The following is a 21457-nucleotide window of genomic DNA, read 5'->3' as shown; positions in this document are numbered from 1 at the left end:
TGTGCTCTTCCCTCATTGAGATTAGCTATGTTTTCTTGTTCTGAGTCTCCTTCTTATGACATTTGGGAATCCACAAAAACACTATTTAAATATTTTTCTTGCCGGAAGTACAAGAGAAATCAGAGGCTAAAAGTTTGGCTGATGAAGAGGGAATTAAATTTTCTAAAGGGAGCAAGTAAATTTTTCTCGCTAATAGCCATTTCAGAAAAATTATATATTGATTATTTTTCTCTTGACATGAACTACATTTATAAGTTTTTTTTTGTTTTTTACGGGATTTTTAACTATGGAGAGACTCCCAATTAATTAACTAATTTTTGCCAATGTTTCTTTCATTTTTCTTTTAGAATGGGAAATTGGTCACTGCAGTATCTAACAATACTGTTCAAGTGCACACGTTTCCTGAAGGAGTTCCAGATGGTATATTGACTCGCTTCACCACAAATGCAAACCATGTGATCTTTAATGGGGATGGTGCAAAAATTGCTGCTGGATCTAGGTAAGGCTCTTTGATATCAGAAAATGAAATAATATTAGAACAAAATGGCCTCATTCATTGGATTCAGGGTAACATTTTCAGGACTCTGTTCCTTCTTTGTTGTTGTTATTTAATTATTATATTCAAGTCTTCTTTCTGGTAAAGGTTTTTGATGACAACTTGTACTTCTTTGTGAATTGAGGTATATTGCTTTGCTGACAGCCTGCTCAGTAAATGCTGGAAAAGTTTGGGGAAAGATGATAGTTGGATACAAAATTTTAAAAATTATTTTAGGTACAACCTAGACTGTACAATCAGGATTTTTGTTGTTTTTCTTGTTGTTTATTTGTCATAGGAAAAAAATGTAATTGGTGAATTGCTGAGTTGGAGTAAAAGGCATAGTGCTTTTAAAAATGGTTGTGGCTGTAATTAGATTAGCAACTAATAGAAGCTTAAGATCTAACTAAGGAAGCCACTTTCTAAAAGTATTTATATTTTAACATATGGGAAATCTTGAGTTATGTTTTTAGCATCTTTATAGACCAAAACTAAAAGGTAATATGGGTGCCAAATTTCACATGTTGCTATAAAGAAATTATGGCATTTACTCTTATTACTTTGAAATATTTGGGTCATAGCTTTTGAGAGCCTTTTGTATTGGCATTTATTGATGTACGTTACTCTTGTTCTTAGTGATTTTCTAGTCAAAGTTGTGGATGTGGTGGATTGCAGCCAACAGAAAACATTTCGAGGACACGATGCACCTGTTTTAAGTCTTTCCTTTGACCCTAAGGACATCTTTCTGGTAATCATTTTTTTCCCTCTCTTTTTGCATTTTTTATGAATATGTTTAAAACTGTAAGAGAATTAGCAAAAAGCTTCACACAATTGTTAAAAGCCTCTTTAATTTATCAGTTGAACCAGTCTCCATATAGTATTATGGCTGTAACTATAGAGAAATCTATTGTTTTATTCCTGCAGGCATCAGCTAGTTGTGATGGATCTGTCAAGGTGTGGCAAATTTCAGATCAGGTAAGCTCATCAATTTGAATTTAAAACTTTTTGCCTATTTCCATCATATATTGGGCGTTACATAATATATTATTGGACCAAATTAATAATTCTTCTTCTTCATAGTTTGTTTCTTTTGAGTAGCATTAAATACTGGTTTTGTGATCAAATTCCCCAACAATCTAAGCAAAAGTAAATATGTTGAAGACTAATTGATTCTGTATCCAATCACAAAGGGAAATTCAATCATTATATATTTATAAGCTAACTACCATATGTTGGTCCCCAGATGTTGGGGATACGAAAGTAAGGCATGGGCCACACTTGATTTGGAGAGTCACATAACTTACTCTGACCCAGCCTGGTAATAGCTTTAAAGGAGGTATGAAGAAAATGCTTTCTGGATTGGCAGAGGGAACAATGAATTCTTCCTGAGGCAATCAGAGAAGGCTTGGCGTCTCTAGGAATGATGCGGCTGATGAGAAAAACATCCCTCACAGATATGCTTCAGCTCATAGCCACAGTTTCTTCCCTCACGTTTGAACTATTTAAAAGGATTGACTTTGACACCTTAACATTTCGTAGTAGATCTCTCAAGTTTATTTTCATAGTTACTTTAAGATTTTAATGTATTGGGGTTTTTTTTTTGTTTGTGTACGTTTATTCAGTGAGTATACTGTTTGCTTATTCTACATAGGAAATACTCCTATTTGAGTTAATTATTTAAGACTTGTGCTCTTTATAACTGTGAAAAACTTAAAGTAACTTAGGTAAATCAAATATTATAATTAGGTTAAAGTGAATTAAGTTGCTTTTTTCCGAGCTATCTATCAGTTTGAAGAAACCACTTATTAAATGTATTCAGTGCTGCATATCTTTTTTTGGGAGAATTTTCATAAGGGGAAATAAATTTTCTTTTTTTTCTTTTGGCATTTTATTTTTCATTTTTAGTTTTTTAAAAAGATTATTATCAGTCACAAGACTTAAATTTTCTTGTTTTTTTTTTTTTTTTAAATCAGACATGTGCTATTAGTTGGCCACTGCTGCAAAAATGCAATGATGTGATAAATGCAAAATCAATCTGCAGACTTGCTTGGCAGCCAAAAAGTGGGAAGGTGAGTGACTCTTATTTTGTTTTTTGTTTTGTTTTGTTTTTTAAATATTTATTTATTTACTTATTTGGTTGTGCTGGGTCTTAGTTGCCGCACACAGGCTCCTTAGTTGTGGCATGCGAACTCTTTAGTTCTGGCATGCATGTGGGATCTAGTTCCCTGACCAGGGATGGAACCTGGGCCCCCTTCGTTGGGAGCACGGAGGCTTAACCACTGTACCACCAGGGAAGTCCCTTATTTTGTTTTAATTATATGTTCCAGTCCTTGTTATCTTTGAATGTAAGAATAGTTTTTTTAATTGTAACTATTTCATTTAGATTATAAATTTTAGAGCTCCAAGCAAATTAATTATTATTGAAATGCTGTAAGAAACATTTCAACTTTTTAAAGGTTCTTTTTTGAAGAGTACATTTGGCAGGAATGAATTGATTTTACCTTTTTCTTTACATTCTTGTTTAATGGGACAACTTTGGAAACAGTCTTGTTACATCAACTCTTACTACTAGTGTTTAACATTTTGGAGGTACTAGCTGATACAGTTAGACAATAGAAAGATATGAGAGGTTGGAAAGAAGGGAAGGAGAATGCTCATTATTTGCAAATGAAATGCTTGTATACGAGGAAATCCCAAGAAAATCAACTGGGGGAAAATATTACTAATAAGAAAATTCAGTAAGGTAGTTGGAAGCAAAATTAATATATGAAACCTATAGTCCTATATACAAACAATAGCCATTTAGAAAATATGGTGAGAGAAAATAATGCACTAACTGTGAAATCAAAAAAGATTTAAAAATTTTAAAAAAATATAAAATAACTAGGGATAAACTTACCAAAAAATGTGAAAGAGCTACGTAAAGAAAATTTAAACATGCTACAAAGAAGAGTAAAAGAAGACTTAAATAGAAAAAATATATCCCATTCTTTTTGTTATTTATTTATTTATTTATTGAGGTATAGCTGATTTACAACGTTGTATTAGTTTCAGGTGTACAGCATAGTGATTCAAAATTTGTATAGATTATATTCCATTTAAAGTTATTATAAAATATTGGCTATATTCCCTGTGCTATATAATATATCCTTTTAGCTTATTTATTTTATACATAATAGTTTGTACCTCTTAATCCCCCACCCCTGTTTTGCCCTTCCCCCCTCCCCTCTTCCCACTGGTAACCACTAGTTTGTTCTTTATATCTCTGAGTCTGTTTCTATTTTGTTATATTTATTCATTTTATTTACGTATTTTTATTTTTTAGATTCCACATGTAAGTGATAACATACAGTATTTGTCTTTCTCTGTCTGACTTATTTCACTAACCATAATACCCTCTAGGTTCATTCAAGTTGTTGCAAATGGCAACATTTAGAAAAACACATAGAAAAATATATCCTATTCTTAGAAATGAATTTTTGTTATAAAGATGTCAGTTCTTCCCTGAATTATCTATAGTTCTGAAACATTCAATATAAAATATCAGTAAGATGTTTGGGGGGACCAAATAGAACTGATTCTAAAGCCATATGGAAAAGCGAAAGTCTTGAAAAAGAAAAGTGGTAAAGTCTAATTCAATCAGATATAACATTATAATGCTATGGGGATTAAAAGTGTGATACTAATTCATGAATAGACAGCTATCTATTAAACAGAGAGATAGATCCAGTATATGTGGGAATTTAGTGTATTATAAAGGTGGAGAAAAGGAGATTTAATAAATGTACTGGCAAAGGGCATGAATACCAGGAGATGAGAATTACCAAGGACCATCTTGGAGACTTCCTATCACATGGTGAATCTCATTATATAGGTATTTGCTGTATCATCTTTTTAACTTCTCTGTATATGTGACAATTTCCAGAAAAAATTTATAAACTTGACAATATGAAAAGTAAAAAAATAAATATTTCAGTGTCAAAGGACAAATGATAAACTGAGAAAAAGTTTGAAACAATATGACAGAGCTAATTTCCTTAATATTCAAAGAGTTCTTATAAATCAATAAGATCCCAGTAAAAAGATGAACAAGGACATGAGCAGACAGTGTACAGACAAAGATACACAGATGGCTTTTAACATATGAAAATACATGCAACCTTTCATACTAAAAGAAATACAAATTGAAATATGATTGTCTATTTTTCATTTGTCAGATGGTCAAAGATCAGAAGTTTGATATATACTGTGTGGAAGAGGATGTGGCAGTTTTTATTAGAACGAATGACCAATAGTACTAGTTCTAGGCATATATTCTCTAAACATATTTATACATATGCAGTACAGAGTATGTATAATGAAAATGTTGTATCATTGTTTGTAGTAGCAAAAGATTGTAAACATCCTGAATGTTCATTAATAGAGAACTGGTTAAATAAACTGTGGAATTTATTCCTGAAAATGGAATACTCTGCAACTGTTAGAATGAGGTATATCTGTGTGTCTTCACATGGAATAATCAGTCTTTAGATATATTAAAAACATCAAGCTGTAGAGCAGTAGGTATAGATAGTAGATAATGCTACTGTTTAATTGTGTGTCTACTTGTATATATGTGCATATGCATTCTTATATAGTCTATGCTTATGTTTTTTTGCCTTTGGGAAGTAGGAATAGGATTTAGGGATTGGAGGGAGACTTTCTTTTCAATGTATGACCTTTTGTGTCATGTAAACTTTTAAGGGTACATTCTGCACTAAAGTGATAGTTGGGAAATCCAGTATGTATTTCTTCTTTGCTTATGAAACATCAATTAATCTAATTAATTAAAAAAAATTTTTAAACATAGTTTTACTATTCATAAATAATACATTTTTCTTCTTTTTTTGATAAGCATGGAAAGAATATGTCAGTTTTATTTTTTCTACTAATCTGTTTTTTGGAAGTATATGTAAGAAGATGTTTCCTTTTCCAAAGATATTCAAAGTATTCTGGCTCTGTTTCTCTCCTTCCAGCAAATAAGATGAATTTTTAGATCCAAAGGGCTTATATTCCTTAAGAAATAGTATTAAAAATATTAGTAACTATAAGTTCTCTGTCTTTCAGTGCAAGCAATACAGTGATCATCACCCATTCTTTATCAAAATTTTAAGTAGCTTTCTGAGTTTTGTTAGTTGCCAATTAAAATACAAATTTGCTTTTATGTTTTGTAGTCTTATTTAGATGAATTTTCTGCTTTTTTTTCTCTTTAAATTTAATTTAGTGTAAACTTTTGTTTAAATCATTTATCTTTCCTAATAGTTACTAGCAGTTCCTGTGGAAAAATCTGTTAAGCTATATAGAAGAGAAACTTGGAGTAATCAATTTGATCTTTCAGATAATTTCATCTCTCAGGTAGGTTTTGTAAGTGATACTTTCAGTAGGCTAATGGGAATATTTAATGCATACTTTGCTTTAATACAATTACAGCTAAATATTGTTGGAAATGGAGAACAACTCCGGACTGCTGTGCATGTGTCCACCTTCTACCCCTCAGCCTTTCTTCACTTAGTGAATAACTAGTAGATAAGTCTTTGCCAGGTCCTATCTGACCTTTCTCCTTTGTGAAATTTGATAAGAAAAATCTTTTAATTTATAAGAAGTCAAATTTAACCCTAGCATAGTATTAGAATAGGTAATTCTCACATTATTAGTAATGTTTATTGTTAAGTGAGTTTCATTGAGACTTGTGACTATAGACACTGGAATTTTAGAGCAGGAAAGATTGTTAGTCTGTGTTTCTTTCTCTCTCTCTCTCCCTCCCCCCACCCCCTTCTCTCATACATACCCATTTTGCAGTTAGGAAACAGATGCCCAGTAGGTCAGCAATGGCTTAGTACGATTCACTTCACTTCCTAGTTCTCTTCATCTTGATGGTGACTGCTAAGAGGATAACTTGTATTGTGTTTCTTTCTAGGATAAAAACATTTTTTAGCTTTTGCTTTTAAAATTGTGCTAGTGTAATTTTCTTGTGATAAAGTAATAGCTGCTATTACGTTGATTGTTGAATATTATTGAAAAAGAAAGTTAAAAAGTTAAGCAAACTTTGTCTTGCTGTTTGTGTATCAGATTTAATTAGAAATTGCATACAATAAAAATTTGAATTTGGTAATAAAATGAGTTTTTAGTTTTAAATTATATGAATTATTATTTATTTATTGTTTTTCTTTACTAGACTCTAAATATAGTAACCTGGTCTCCTTGTGGACAATATTTAGCTGCAGGGAGTATTAATGGTTTAATTATAGTTTGGAATGTGGAAACCAAAGATTGCATGGAAAGGTATGATTCAGTAAATCTTTTGTCTCTTTTTTGCTTATTTCTATCAGATTTTTGTTTTTTTTATTATTAAACATTTCAAATCTGCAATCATTAGATTGTTAAAATGCAGACATATAGCTATGTTTATCAAAAGTTTTTCTAACTAAAATTTACCTAAAGAAATGTATAGCTTGTATTTTTCTTGACAGTGTTTTAAGAATTCACTTTTTAATTTTTAGGGTGAAACATGAGAAAGGTTACGCAATTTGTGGCCTGTCATGGCATCCTACTTGTGGTCAAATAGCTTATACTGATGCAGAAGGAAATCTAGGAGTCCTGGAGAATGTTTGTGACCCCAATGGAAAGATGTCAAGCAGTAAGGTAATAAGTAATAGGGTAGAACAGTTTCTTCAAAGTCTTTCTGTGGTCATATGAATTTGGGAAACACCACAAACTACATTACTTTCTTTGAAAATTATAATTTATGTTATTAGATGCCCAGTAATGCTCTATCACAAAGAATGTTTAAACTTGTTTAACCTAATGTTTCCCAAATACATTTTACTAAAGAACTTCTTTCCCTCCATATAATATCCATTAATATTTCATGGCTTTCCAAGGAATACCTTTGTAAAAAACTGTAATATTTTAGTATCCTGGTGTTCTAGGTGTTTTTAATTAAATAAATGTTTTATAGATGAAAATTAGTTAATAACTGTAACTTAGTTTAGCCTAAGTTTTTCTGTCATGAATTAGCCTTAACTCTTAGAGCTAACTATATACTTCTTATGCTTAGCTGCACAGCCTGACTGAACTGCTTTAAACAGGCTGCCTTGTTTTATACTTCCTTGTTTTGGTTCATTATTTCCCCTGAGGTGCCACTTAGCTTGCTTGAGTCCCCAAAGATTCAGAATTTGGTAGCAGTAGGTACTTAAAAGTGGGGCCGAAGGGACTTCCCTGGTGGTGCAGTGGCTAAGACTCCACGCCCACAATGCAGGGGGCCCGGGTTCGATCCCTGGTCAGAGAACTAGATCCCACATGCTGCAACTAAGAGTTTGCATGCTACAACTGAAGATCCTGCGTGCCGCAACTAAGACCCGGTGCAGCCAAATAAATAAGTAAATATTAAAAAAAAAAAAAAAAGTTGGGGGGCTTCCCTGGTGGTGCAGTGTTTGAGAATCTGCCTGCTAATGCAGGGGACACGGGTTCGAGCCCTGGTCTGGGAAGATCCCACATGCCGCGGAGCAACTAGGCCCGTGAGCCACAACTGCTGAGCCTGCGCGTCTGGAGCCTGTGCTCCGCAACAAGAGAGGCCGTGATAGTGAGAGGCCCGCGCTCCGCGATGAAGAGTGGCCCCCGCTTGCCACAACTAGAGAAAGCCCTTGCACAGAAACGAAGACCCAACATAGGCAAAAATAAATATAAAAATAAATAAATAAATACATAAGCTATGGGGGGAAAAAAGAATATGACTGACAACTACCTTAAAAAAAAAAAAAAGAAGTGGGGCTGAAAACAGGAGGGTTGATTTAACAAGCAAGTAGATCTCTCCAATCTCAGCAACAGTGGGCACAGCTAGGTAACTGCCCTCCTTCACCCCTGTATACATTCTGGCAGAAAGCTGGAGATTTCTTCTCTAAGATGAGGTAAAACAGAGGTCACTGATCCAGGGACACTGGGTACAATTGAGTGGTGTTGGATGAAGGAGGAATACTGTACTGAAAAGGATTAAATGAAAGTGTATATACTTGAACGTTGAAATTCCCAGCTCACTTTTCATACTTGGCTCCCAGAGCATTGTCAGCCAGTCTTATGTTTTTCAGGCAGGAGATTGGAAGATCTTTGGGGAATCCGTGTAAGAAAAAACCAAAACAGAGAGATTCTTTTTTTTATTTTTATTTTTATTGAAGTATAGTTGATGTACAATATTATGTAAGTTACAGATGTACAATATAGTGATTCATAATTTTTAAAGAATGTACTCCATTTATAGTTATTATAAAATATTGGCTATATTCCCTGTTGTATAACATATCTTTGTAGCTTATTTTATACAGTATAGTTTGTGCCTTTTAATCCCCTACCCATATATTGCCCCTCCCCCCACCCCTCTCCCTACTAGTCTGTTCTCTGTATCTGTGAGTCTGTTTCTTTTTGTTATACTCACTAGTTTGTTATATTTTTTATATTCCACATGTAAGTGATATCATATAGTATTTGTCTTTCTCTGTTTGACTTATTTCTCTTAGCATAATACCTTAAGCTCTAAGTCCATCCATGTTGTTGCAAATGGCAAAATTTCATTCTTTTTTATGGCTGAGTAGTATTCCAATATCTGTCTGTCTATATCACATCTTCTTTATCCATTCAGCTGTTGATGGACACTTAGGTTGGTTCTATAACTTGACAACTGTAAATAATGCTGCTATGAACATTGGGGTGCATGTATCTTTTCCAGCTAATGTATTTGGTTTTTTTCGGATGTACACCCAGGAGTGGAATTGCTGGGTCATATGGTAGTTCTATGTTTAGTTTTTTGAGAACCCTCCATACTGTTTTCCACAGTGGCTACACCAATTTACATTCCCACCAACAGTGTAGGAGGGTTCCCTTTTCTCCACATCCTTGCCAGTATTTGTTATTTGTGTTCCTTTTGATGATAGCCATTTTGACAGGTGTGAGGTGATATCTCATTGTGGTTTTGATTTGCATTTCCCTGATGATTAGCAATGTTGAGCATCGTTTTGTGTGCCTGTTGGCCATCTGCATTTCCTCTTTGCAAAAATGTCTATTCAGCTTTTCTGCCCATTTTTTAATTGAGTTGTTTGTTTTTTTGATGTTGAGTTGTATGAGCTGTTTATGTATTTTGGATACTAACCCCTTATCGGTCATATCATTTGCAAATATTTTCTCCTATTCAGTAAGTTGTCCTTTTGTTTTGTCAAAGGTTTCCTTTGCTATGCAAAAGCTTTTTGGTTTAATTAGGTTTCATTTATTTATTTTTGCTTTTATTTCCTTTGCTTTAGGGTTCAGCTATGAATAGCATTTACATGGTCATAATAAATCTAAATACTGTAAATTGATCCAAGCAGAATGAGAATATATCTATATTGGGTGGACAGGAGTAGGAGAATGGTGTATATGCATACAAGGGGAGTAGTGGTGGTTGAAAAATGGCACCAAATCCTCATCTTCCTTAACAGAAATAAGTTAGTAATGTCTATTAAATAGATAATTAAAACTGAAAAATCAAAAAATTTCACTGGAATATGATTTACAAGTGTGGAGGAAAGTATCAAAAGAAACAATTGAGAGCAGAGAAGTAAGTCAGAGGCTGTGCAGAGGATTGTTTTCATTTTTATATTAAACCTTATAACACTGACTAATTTATATGCATGTCTAATGTTGATAAAAAAGAAAATTAAATTGAGAAATAATTTTTAGTTCAACAACAATGTCCTGTTGTATAGCACAGGGAACTATATTCAGTAACCTGTGATAAACCATAATGGGAAAGAATATGAAAAAGAATACATATATGTATAACTGAATCAACAGAAATTAATACAACACTGTAAATCAACTATATGTCAATAAAATTTTTTAAAATTAAAAAAATTTTAGTTCAAATGTCACCTCTTATAAAACCTTAACCCTTCTATCCAGAATTGCCCACTCTCTCCTTTTTGCTTTTACTCCTCATAGTACATGTTTCTGTTACAACACCTCTCACCATAAGTTAAAACCCTCATTTTTGATAAAGTCCGAAAAAAGTTTTTAACCAACTTGAGTCCATAAACTTTTAGGACTATGGATAAAATAGTTAAATATCTTCTTATAGCATTTATCAATAGTCATTAATTTAATTATTCAAATCATTTGTTTAAACTTTTGAATTTAGAAGTATTTTTTCTGTTCTCTCATTTCTTTAAATGTCAACTTTCCAGAACACAGTTATATGCACTTCCATCTAAAAGATTTGTGATATAGTCCCTTTTGAATCCATTAATGGTGTTCTCATTAGACTTTTATACCCAACTATAAGTTTCCATTGACTTAACATTGTACAGTTTTTATTCATTCTATAGGAATAATTGTGATCCTTACAACAATGTATCTGCTTACTATTCACTTTTTAAAGTGATCTCAAAAATTGTTTACAGTGACATTCAGTACTTGCAATGATATGTTCATATTCCTAGGAATCAATGATTAATGTTGAATTTATTTGCCACTTTTGTTTTTCTTTTGGTTCTATTTGTTTACTTCTATAAGCATCAAAAAATACCCCAAAGACGAGCTTTAACTGAGATCATTTAAAGTAAACATCTTACCTAAGCAGTATCTTGTTCAAAATAAAAGTAAATGAAAGAATATCGTATAATGAGAGACTTTGTAAGGACTCATAGGTGACTTCTTTTCTGGAGAATGATTGTGAGGAATAAAATCTTGCTTTATATTTGGGTATACACATGTATTTCTTTACATGTCTGTCTTATACTTACACCTTATCCGTAGACTATAAGGCATTTAAAGTAAGGACTAGGTCTTATATAAATATAAATACAATCCTCATAAACATATTTGCTAATTATTTTTACCAAGGCACTTGCTTACTTGGTAGAGTTTATAGGTGCATATTAAAAGATTGCCTTTTGAGTAATTGTGTTTATATAAGTAGTTCACTAATACTTTCTAATTTGTATTCATTTGTTCAAGGTATCTAGCAGAGTAGAAAAGGATTATAACGATCTTTTTGATGGAGAAGATACAAGTAGTGCTGGTGATTTTCTAAATGACAATGCAGTCGAAACCCGCTCTTTTTCAAAAGGGATTATAAATGACGAGGAAGATGATGATGACCTCATGCTGGCTTCAGGTCGTCCTAGACAGCGAAGTCATATCCTAGAAGATGATGAAAACTCAGTTGGTATGAATTGACTTTGTGAATGTGATGATCCATCTTACTGATCAATATTTTCAATTTTTTATTAAAACTATTATTTAAAGTCAGTACTGGATTGTTAGAATGTAGCTATAGCATTAAATACGTATGTTGAAAAAGGTTTCAAAACAATGATCTAAGCTTCTGCTTTAGCAAACTAGAAAAAGAAGAGGAAATTAAACCCCAAGCAAGCAAAAGGAAGGAAATGATAAAGAACAGAATTCAATGAAATTGACAACCAAAAGCTATAGAGAAGTCAATAAAACCAAAAGCTTATTCTTTGAAAAGATCAATAAAACTGATAAATCTCTATCCTGATTGGTCAAGAAGGAAAGACACAAATGACTAATATAAGAAATGAAAGGGGTATCATCACCATGTATCCCATAGATCTTCACTATCCAATATGATAGCCACTAGCCACTTGTGGCTTTTGAGCACTTAAAATGTGGCTAGTTCAAATTGAGGTGTGTTTTAAGTATAAAATGCAACCAGATTTTGAAGACAGTACAAAAAAGAGAATGTAAAATATCTTGGTCATTTTTTACATTGAGTACATGTTGAAATTATATTTTAAATGCAGTATATTATTACAATTTATTACACCTGTTTCTTTTTACTATTTAAAATATGGCTACTAGAAAATTTTAAATTACATATGTAACTCACATTATATTTCTGTAAGATAGCACTGCTATTAATAACAAAAGTTTAATAGGTGAATATTATGAACAACTTTGTGTCCATAAATTCAACAACTTAGATAAAATGGACAAATTCTTTGAAAGACACAAACTACCAAGCTAACTCAAGAAATAGGTAACCTGGCCACAACTAAAAGATCCTGGGTACTGCAACTAAAGATCCCGCACGTGGCAACTAAGACCCGGTGCAGCCAATTAAATAAATAAATAAATATTAAAATTTTTAAACAAAAAGAAATAGGTAACCTGAATAGTTTACCTGTTAAGTTTACCTGGTATCTGTTAAAGATATTGGGATTGTAATGAAAAACCTTTAAATGAAGTGACTATTAAACTTATATGCTAAAATTAACACATTTGAACATTACCAAGTGAAATGCCAGTGTACAGTGGTAAGTTGTGCTGCATTTAAAGCATATAGGGTTTATAGGATAGCACTCCTCAAATGTTTGGTTTCAGGAGCTCATTACATTCCTAAAATTTTTTGAGGACCCCAAAGAAAATTGTTTGTGGAGTTATATTTATTGTTATTTACTATGTTAGAAATTAAAACCGAGAAATTTTAAAAATATTTATTCACTTTAAAGTAACATTAATAAACTCATTATATGTAAACGTAAATAACATTTTTTATGAAAATAAAACAACTCTAGAAAAATGGTATTATTTTACCCTTTTGCAGATCTTAGCATAGAAGACAGCTGGATTCTTTCATGTGCTTCAGGATTCAGTCTACTGCCATATATTTGTTTTTGTTTGAAGTATGTGAAAAAAATTTAGCCTCACACAATATGTAGTTTGAAAAAGGAGAAGTATTTTAATAGCCTATTGAAAGAATTGCGGATATTCTTCGATGTTGCACCAAAACGCAACAAATGATAGTTTCTTAAAGATTACTTGCGATGTGGAATCTGAAAACTTTTTGGTGAACTTTTCAACTCTATTATTACATTAAAATCCATTGGTCTAACTTGAATGGATCTTTTACCATGTTTGATTTTTTCACATATGCATTGGTAATTTGGAAAATACTGTTTCCTGAGCTTTGCAGACCTTCCTAATATTGACACGTTATCCAGAATAATATTTGTTAGTATCATCGCCAATCTCATCAGAAGTTTTTAAATATTACAAAGCAATCAAGCTCATGGTGGCAGATACACGTTTTTCACTATTCTGATTTTCGCTTGAAAGCTCAGATTTTATCATTGACCACAAATTCTGTCAGTTATTTTTCTTAAATGACCAGCTCACTTCATTTTTAAGAAAATGTTTGCCACATACTTGAGTTGGTATAACCGTAGTTTATCTGGTATTTCAAGTAAAAATGGTGTTACGTGAAAAAATTAGCTAGTTCAGCTTACAACTCAATTGCAGAAATGCTTGTTTTTTGAGATAACCATCACAGTTCTTTTTTTTTTTTTTTTTTAGTTTTTTGGCCACACCACGCAGCATGTTGTTTTTTTTTTAATTTTTTGACCGTGCTGCACAGCATGTGGGATCTAGTTCCCTGACCAGGGATCGAACCTACAACCCCTGCATTGGAAGCACAGAGTCTTAACCACTAGACCACCAGGGAAATCCCCCATCACAATTCTTTATGCACACTTCCCATTTTAACACAGAGAACATTTTTAAAAAATCTATGCAAAGATCAAGATTTAATAAAATTAATATTTTTACTATTTTTACTGCAATTGGTTAACAATACACTGACTACTAATACAGATTGGTGCCACTGCTTTGATTCATGCTAAGGTACCAGCAGTTTTACCCTCCATTGCTTTCAAATTATCACTGCAGATGTTAACACAGTGAAAGAGGCAAATAGTATTAAAATGTTAGTATTATTAACTATGAATGGACAAGGTTATTAGATTTCGTAATGCTTTTCTTTTTCAAGGTAATAGGTATTTATGATTCTCTAATTATAATCCTTTGTTTTCTAGATGTTACAATGATAAAAACTGGTTCTAGTTTTCTCAAAGAAGAGGAGGAAGATGATCAGGCAGGCAGCATTCACAATCTACCAGTTGTAACATCCCAAAGGCCATTTTATGATGGTCCTATGCCAACGCCCCGGCAAAGGCCATTCCAGTCAGGTTCTACACCCTTGCATCTCACTCACAGATTCATGGTAAGCCTTGCATCTACATGTAACTTTTAAATAGTTTTATCTCACTTTTAAGCATTTTATCTCGCTGTAGTTAATTTTGTTTGGTAAAAATATTTTTTTAAAAACCTTGGTTAACTGGCCTGGAGCACTTTGGTTGATTATAATTTTGTGCTTGATTTATTTTATGGTTAACTCACAGTTTTAATCTTATTTCAACCTTATTATTGAATGTTGTGTTAAATAAAATTCTGCTTTGCAAAATGACATATAATGAACATAATAAATGTGACTGTATATCTTGCAGTACCTCTTGGCTATACTTCCAAACTTTACTTCTCATATTAGTTTTTATATAGGAGATTGTACTGATTCCAGAACACTAGTTAGAAGGTGTTTTTTAGAAAGCAACCACTGGTATGGTATACTATTAGAAGGTGATAAGTGCTATGAAAAAAAAAGCTATCTGCCCCTTTTCCCCATGCCACTGGAATATATTCTCCACAAGCACAGAGATTTTTCTGTTTTGTTTACTGATAGCACTTAGAACAAGGTATGGCACAATAGGCATTCAATATATATTTATGGATGAATGACTATATTAACTTTTTGTCTTAAGTTTGAGCGCTAAAAAAGTTTAATATTTTTATTTGTTGATTATTTGAGGTTTTCCATTGAGGACTTTGACGGTTGTCCTTTTTAAATGGTATGGTCCTGGCATAAATTTGTAGATAAATATTAAAGGTGTTGTTTTATTTAAAAAAAAAACAAACCTTTTTATTGCCGTCAGTGATCATCATCAAGTAATAGATCTTCATTTTTCTAATATTGTCAAGTACTTTATAGTTGTATTTGTGGTAGAGGAAAGGAAACACTAGGGCCTACCCTGCCTAGTGTGAGCCTGTAGTGTACATGAATGGAAGACAAGTTTTCCAAATGGTATCAATTTATGCTGCCTTTTTTTTTTTTTTAATTCCTGTTTTGTGTGTGTGTGTGTGTGTGTGTGTGTGTGTGTGTGCGTGCGTGTTTAATTAATTATTTTTATTTAGTTTTGGCTGTGTTGGGTCTTCGCTGCTGTGAGCAGGCTTTCTCGAGGTGCGGCGAGTGGGGGCTACTCTTTTGTTGCGGTGCGCAGGCTTCTCACTGCGGTGGCTTCTCTTGTTGCAGAGCACAGGCTCTAGGCACGCGGGCTCAGTAGTTGCAGCATGAGCCCTAGAGCACGTGGGCTTCAGTAGTTGTGGCACGTGGGCTCAGTAGTTGTGGCTCACGGGCTCTAGAGTGCAGGCTCAGTAGTTGTGGCACATGGGCTTAGTTGCTCCATGGCACGTGGGATCTTCCCAGACCAGGGCTTGAACCTGTGTCCCCTGCATTGGAAGGCGGATTCTTAACCACTGAGCCACGAGGGAAGTCCTATGCTGCCTTAAAATGTATATATTTATGCCATAACTATAAACCAGTTAGTTGGACCAAAAGAAATATGCAGTCATTTATATCCATATTTGTAAGTAAATACATTTTTTGAAATGTTTTGTTTGAGGAATTTAACTGTTCGGTTGTTCAAAGGTGAATTGTAAAGTATTTTTTTATGACAGTAATATAATTTTTAAAAATATTAGGTAAAATATTCCATTTGCTAATAAATAAGTATATATGTACCTTCTTCTCATGAGGAAAAGAATAATTAGTAATTGTTGCTCTGATGTTACTACTATTACCTGAAACTATTTAGAGGTAAGTAAGCTGTGGTTGCTCCCATAACTTAATCCCTGATACAGACTACATTATTTGTTAATTTGTAGTATTTTAGTCTATTGATTCTAAGAACTTTACTCTTTCTCAGACCTGTATTTAACCTTACATGTTTGTAGGTGTGGAACTCTATTGGAATTATTCGCTGCTATAATGATGAGCAAGACAATGCCATAGATGTGGAGTTCCATGATACCTCCATACACCATGCAACACACTTATCAAACACTTTGAATTATACAGTAGCAGATCTTTCCCATGAAGCTGTTTTGTTGGCATGTGAAAGCACTGATGAACTAGCAAGGTAAATTCAAGATTATTAGGAAGAATTTGTTACTGTTGAACTGTTATACTAAAATGTTGAAATTCAGTACAAAAAGTTTGTAAGACAAAAAAAAAAATTATGTCTTTTATAGTATGGAATTTCAGAAGGAAGAGTTTAGTACAAATAGCAGCACACCTGTAATACCTCAGAACATATGTCTGTTTTTGCTTAATTGTCCCCTTCTTACATAAGAGTAATACACGGATTAATTGTAAACAAGCAAGCTTAAGTAGTACAGAGTTTTTAGAAAATGAAAATTCCCCCCAGAATTCTACTCTCAGATATAACTACTGTTAACAATTAACAGTTAATCTAATCCCAGCCTTGGACAACTACTGATGTGGGTTTTGTCACTATAGATTAGATTTGAAACTTCTCTTTAAAAAAAAAAAAAAAAGGAAAAACACACTAAAAATGTTATTAGTACTATTTGTCATTTTGACTTTTTAACTTAAAAAACTTTAGACTTCTTAGATATATTGGTTGGTTGCCAGGTAGGTAGGTAGATATAGAGACAAGAAAATTATGATGGAAAAGCAATGGATGCAGAATCTGTATTTTTTTTAAAGAAGAAAAAATATTTTATTCAGCTTTGTTATTTCAGCCAGCTTGCCCTGTTAATTTTTTCAGCTGATCATAGTGGTTATACACTTGATCATAGATTTTACTAACTCCCAGGTGATTTGAAATTAAATTCCTTCTGACTGGATACATTAGTTCCTCGCTGCTCAAATTATGGTCCACAAACTAGGGGCATGGGTCACGTGGGAGCGTGTTGAAAACACACAATCACAGACCCAAACCCAGACCTTCTGAGTCAGAATCTGCATTTTAACAAGATCATCAGGTGACAGAGTATGCATTAAAGCCTGAGAAACACCAAATTGGGTCATTTTGATATTTTAATTGGTTTCCTAATTTTACACATTGTAAAATCAACTCAATACTTTATTATTGAATTAAATCAGTTTACTAAAATAATCACTGTTGACTCAGTGTCTCTAACTCAGAATATCTTACATAATTAGAACATTTATTTCCCTGGCAATTTTTTTTAATTGAAGTACAGTTGTTTTACAATGTTATGTTAGTTTCTGCTGTATAGCAAAGTGATTTAGTTATACATATGTATACATTCTTTTTTATATTCTTTTCCATTATGGTTTATCACAGGATATTGAATATAGTTTCCTGTGCTATACAGTTGGACCTCAGTGTTTATCCAATTCTGTATATAATAGTTTGCATCTACTAACCCCAGACTCCCAATCCATCCCCCCATATCCCCCTTCCCCCTTGGCTCCATGTGCAATTTTGATTTCAGATTGTTAAGATTGTTATGATTTCCTGATTGATGATTGTTCTTCTCTTTGTTTTCCTAGATATATTATTTCACAGTCATATACAATGTTATCCTTTTATTTTATTTTTTAAATATTTTATTGAAGTATAGTTGATTTACAATATTGTGTTAATTACTGCTGTACAGAGAAGTGATTCAGTTATATATATTCTTTTTCATATTCCTTTCCATTATGGTTTATCACTGGATATTGAATATAGGTCCCTCTGCTATACAGTAGGACCTTGTTGTTTATCCATCCTATATATTCTAGTTTGCATCTGCTAATCCCAAACTCCCAATCCTTCCCTCCCCCACCCACCCTCCCGCTCGGCAACCACAAGTCTGTTCTGTATGTCTGTGAGTCTGTTTCTGTTTCGTGGATATGTTCATTTGTGTCGTATTTTAGATTCCACATATAAGTGATATAATATGGTATTTGTCTTTCTCTTTCTGATTTACTTCGATTAACATGATAATCTCTAGGTCCACCCCTACCCCCCTTTTTTTTCCGGCTGAGCTGCCTGGCTTGGGGGATCTTAGTTCCCTGACCAGGGATTGACCCGCATCCTCGGTAGTGAAAACGCGGAATCTTAACCACTGGACCACCAGGGAAATCCCATCCCCCTTTATTTTATTTTATTTTATTATTTTGGCTGCACTGGGTCTTCGTTGCGGCATGCAGGATCTTTTAGTTGCAGCATGCGGACTTCTTAGTTGTGGCATGCATGCCGGATCTAGTTACCCAACCAGGGATGGAAACCGAGCCCCCTGCACTGGGAGCACGGAGTCTTACCCACTGGACCACCAAGGAAGTCCCTCATCTCCCTTTATTTTAATTTTGAATTTAAAATTACTGTTTAGGAAGTCAGTACTGCCTCTGATTCTAAATACTATGGTATCTACATTTTGAAGCTTAAGTTTCATAATAACTTGCATGTATGTAAATATGCAAAGAAAAAAGACTGGAAACACAAATCAGATTGTTAGCAGTGGTTGGTAATCTTGCTGGTGGGATTATGAATTTATTTTTTCTTTTTCTCTTTGTTCTCCCATATTAAATTTTCTTTTTGTTTTTGCAATGAGAGGACTCTTGCCTAACATTTTGATGCTTCATTCCCTTTTAAAAATTTGGTTGTGATTTTTTGTGTATTTGCAGCCTAGGATCACACTCTACTGATTTTATCCTGCTTTTTTTCATTTAACATTATATTGTGAGCATTTTCCTGTATCTTTCAATATTCTTCAGTAACATGACTATTAATGGTTTTAACATAGTTCATTTTAAGGATATTTCATAATTACTTTCTTAAAGCCATTTTTGTATTATTTGTGTATAATAGAAAAATAAACTATTTGACTGTTACTGGGTGTAATGATTAGTTACATATATGTGTAAAATATCAAATGTAAAAGTTTGATTGTTTCTGTCTTGTTTTAATTTTTAGCAAGCTTCACTGCCTGCACTTTAGTTCATGGGATTCAAGCAAAGAGTGGATAGTAGACATGCCTCAGAATGAAAACATTGAAGCCATATGTCTTGGTCAGGGATGGGCTGCTGCTGCCACTAGCGCCTTGCTCCTTCGCTTGTTTACCATTGGAGGTGTTCAAAAAGAGGTCTTCAGTCTCCCTGGGCCTGTTGTGTCAGTGGCAGGACATGGAGAACAGCTTGTCATTGTTTATCACAGAGGTAGATTTTTTCTACTATTTTATAGTTTTACCATGACCTGAAGTAAAATGGAAATTACTTAAGCTTTTCTCCTCCCTGTTTTGGATTGTATCTCCTTTTGCATTTATTTTAGTATTTGAATCAATATAGTCTTTGTACAGAATTTTGTTGTATTCACTAATAGCAATGAAAATGAAAACATTTTATTTATAGAAAAACTGTACTATAGAAAGAATTCTAAGGTAGAGTTTGGTTAATTGCTTCCATATCTATATCTTATAAGAATTATCAGAGTTTAAATGCCTCAAAAAATAAACTAACTCCTTGTGTGAAGGACCAAAGCAACTTTGAATGTGACTTAAAAGTTGTTGCCTCCTTTTCCTCACTTCATATTCTGTCCTCAGTCCCCATCGCTGTGCTAAGACTGGTTTTATTAAGGTTACTGATGATCTTTTTATGCTTATTTATTTAAATAATTCCACCAGAAATACTTTCTTCTCTTGGCTTCTGTGACATCACTCTCCCATTTTTTTTCCTTAGGAGCTGATAACTCTTTCAGCTCCTTTGCTGGCTCCTACTCCTATGCCCCCCTCTTAGCTGAAGTACTCCGGGGCACAGTCACAGCCCCCTTCTCTTCCTTTCACTAGGTCAGGAGCTATTAGTCTTTCGACTGCTTAGCCCTAGTGAGAAATATATTCTATGTTGCTATTCTATACATACCTGCAGATATAACTAGAATGCAAGTCTCATGGACAATATTTACTCTTTGATTTCATTTTTCTTTAAATTCTGGTTGTAACTCTGGATTGATTTCATGACTCACAGGTCAAAAAATGCAGTTTGAGAAACTACTTTGGGATATCTCATTAACACCCATGGCTTTAATACATCTATGTGTTCATGACTTCTAAATTAATATCACCAGCCCTACCCCCTCCTTGTGTCTCCAGACTTACATATTCAATTGCCGACTTGAAATCTGTATGTAGAGTTTTGATATTTATCTCATACTTAACTTGGTCACAATAAAGCCTCTGGGCTTTCTTTTTCCCTCCAAACTTGCTTCTTAGTTTTTCCATTTCAGTAAACAGCATACTATCAATCTAGCTACTCAAGCCAGAAATGTTAAGAGTTATCCTTTCTTTCCCTCACGTCCCCACATCACTCTGTCAGCAAAGTCATTATCATGTCAGTTCACACGACACATTGCACATCTGTCTCTTTTTATCTCCACTAAAACCCCAGTGCAACCCAGACATCATCTCTTGGACTGTTGGAATAACCTCCTGACTAGCTTTTCAGCTTCAATTCTTGCCTGCCACAATCCATTCTCCACATAGCAGCCTAGGTGATTTTTTAAAAACATAAATCCAATCACTTACCTCTTCTGCTCCGAATCCTCTGATGTCTTACTATTGCTTTAGAATAAAAATCAAACTTGTTATCCCAGGTGGCAAGGTCCTACGTGATCTGACCTTTGCCTGCCTCTTCAGCCTCATCTCTTACCACTTTTTTTTCTTGTTACTGGTTCTGGCCCTACTGGCTTCATTGTGTTCTTCAAACTCACCAAGCTTGTTCCCAACTTAGGCCCTTTTCATTAGCTTTTCCCTGTCTACTGCAGTGCTCCTCCGCCTATCATTTGGATGGCTGACTCCAACTTGCAAATCATATCTCAGTTTAAATTTCACTTTCTCAAAAGGCCACCTTTGTCTGTCCAATCTAAAGTAGCCACTCAGTCTGATACTCTATCACATTGGTATTTTAATCTTTGATAA

At 33.6% G+C, this 21457-nt stretch overlaps 1 protein-coding gene across 1 annotated transcript in view; it reads left to right on the top strand.

Annotated features, from left to right (window-relative positions):
- WDHD1 (WD repeat and HMG-box DNA binding protein 1) overlaps nucleotides 1-21457 on the top strand; it is a 62301-nt gene that overhangs the window by 16137 nt on the left and 24707 nt on the right. Inside the window, exons 4-14 of the mRNA XM_036840117.1 lie at nucleotides 348-499; nucleotides 1172-1283; nucleotides 1460-1510; nucleotides 2509-2604; nucleotides 5837-5929; nucleotides 6750-6856; nucleotides 7075-7216; nucleotides 11555-11765; nucleotides 14434-14621; nucleotides 16466-16650; nucleotides 19462-19703. Of these exons, the coding sequence (XP_036696012.1) occupies nucleotides 348-499; nucleotides 1172-1283; nucleotides 1460-1510; nucleotides 2509-2604; nucleotides 5837-5929; nucleotides 6750-6856; nucleotides 7075-7216; nucleotides 11555-11765; nucleotides 14434-14621; nucleotides 16466-16650; nucleotides 19462-19703 (1579 nt within the window). The remainder of the gene's footprint in view (nucleotides 1-347; nucleotides 500-1171; nucleotides 1284-1459; nucleotides 1511-2508; nucleotides 2605-5836; nucleotides 5930-6749; nucleotides 6857-7074; nucleotides 7217-11554; nucleotides 11766-14433; nucleotides 14622-16465; nucleotides 16651-19461; nucleotides 19704-21457) is intronic.

Source organism: Balaenoptera musculus, chromosome 2 (assembly GCF_009873245.2).
Source record: "Balaenoptera musculus isolate JJ_BM4_2016_0621 chromosome 2, mBalMus1.pri.v3, whole genome shotgun sequence".
Taxonomy (NCBI): domain Eukaryota; kingdom Metazoa; phylum Chordata; class Mammalia; order Artiodactyla; family Balaenopteridae; genus Balaenoptera; species Balaenoptera musculus.
This window is presented reverse-complemented; position numbering and strand designations above follow the sequence as displayed.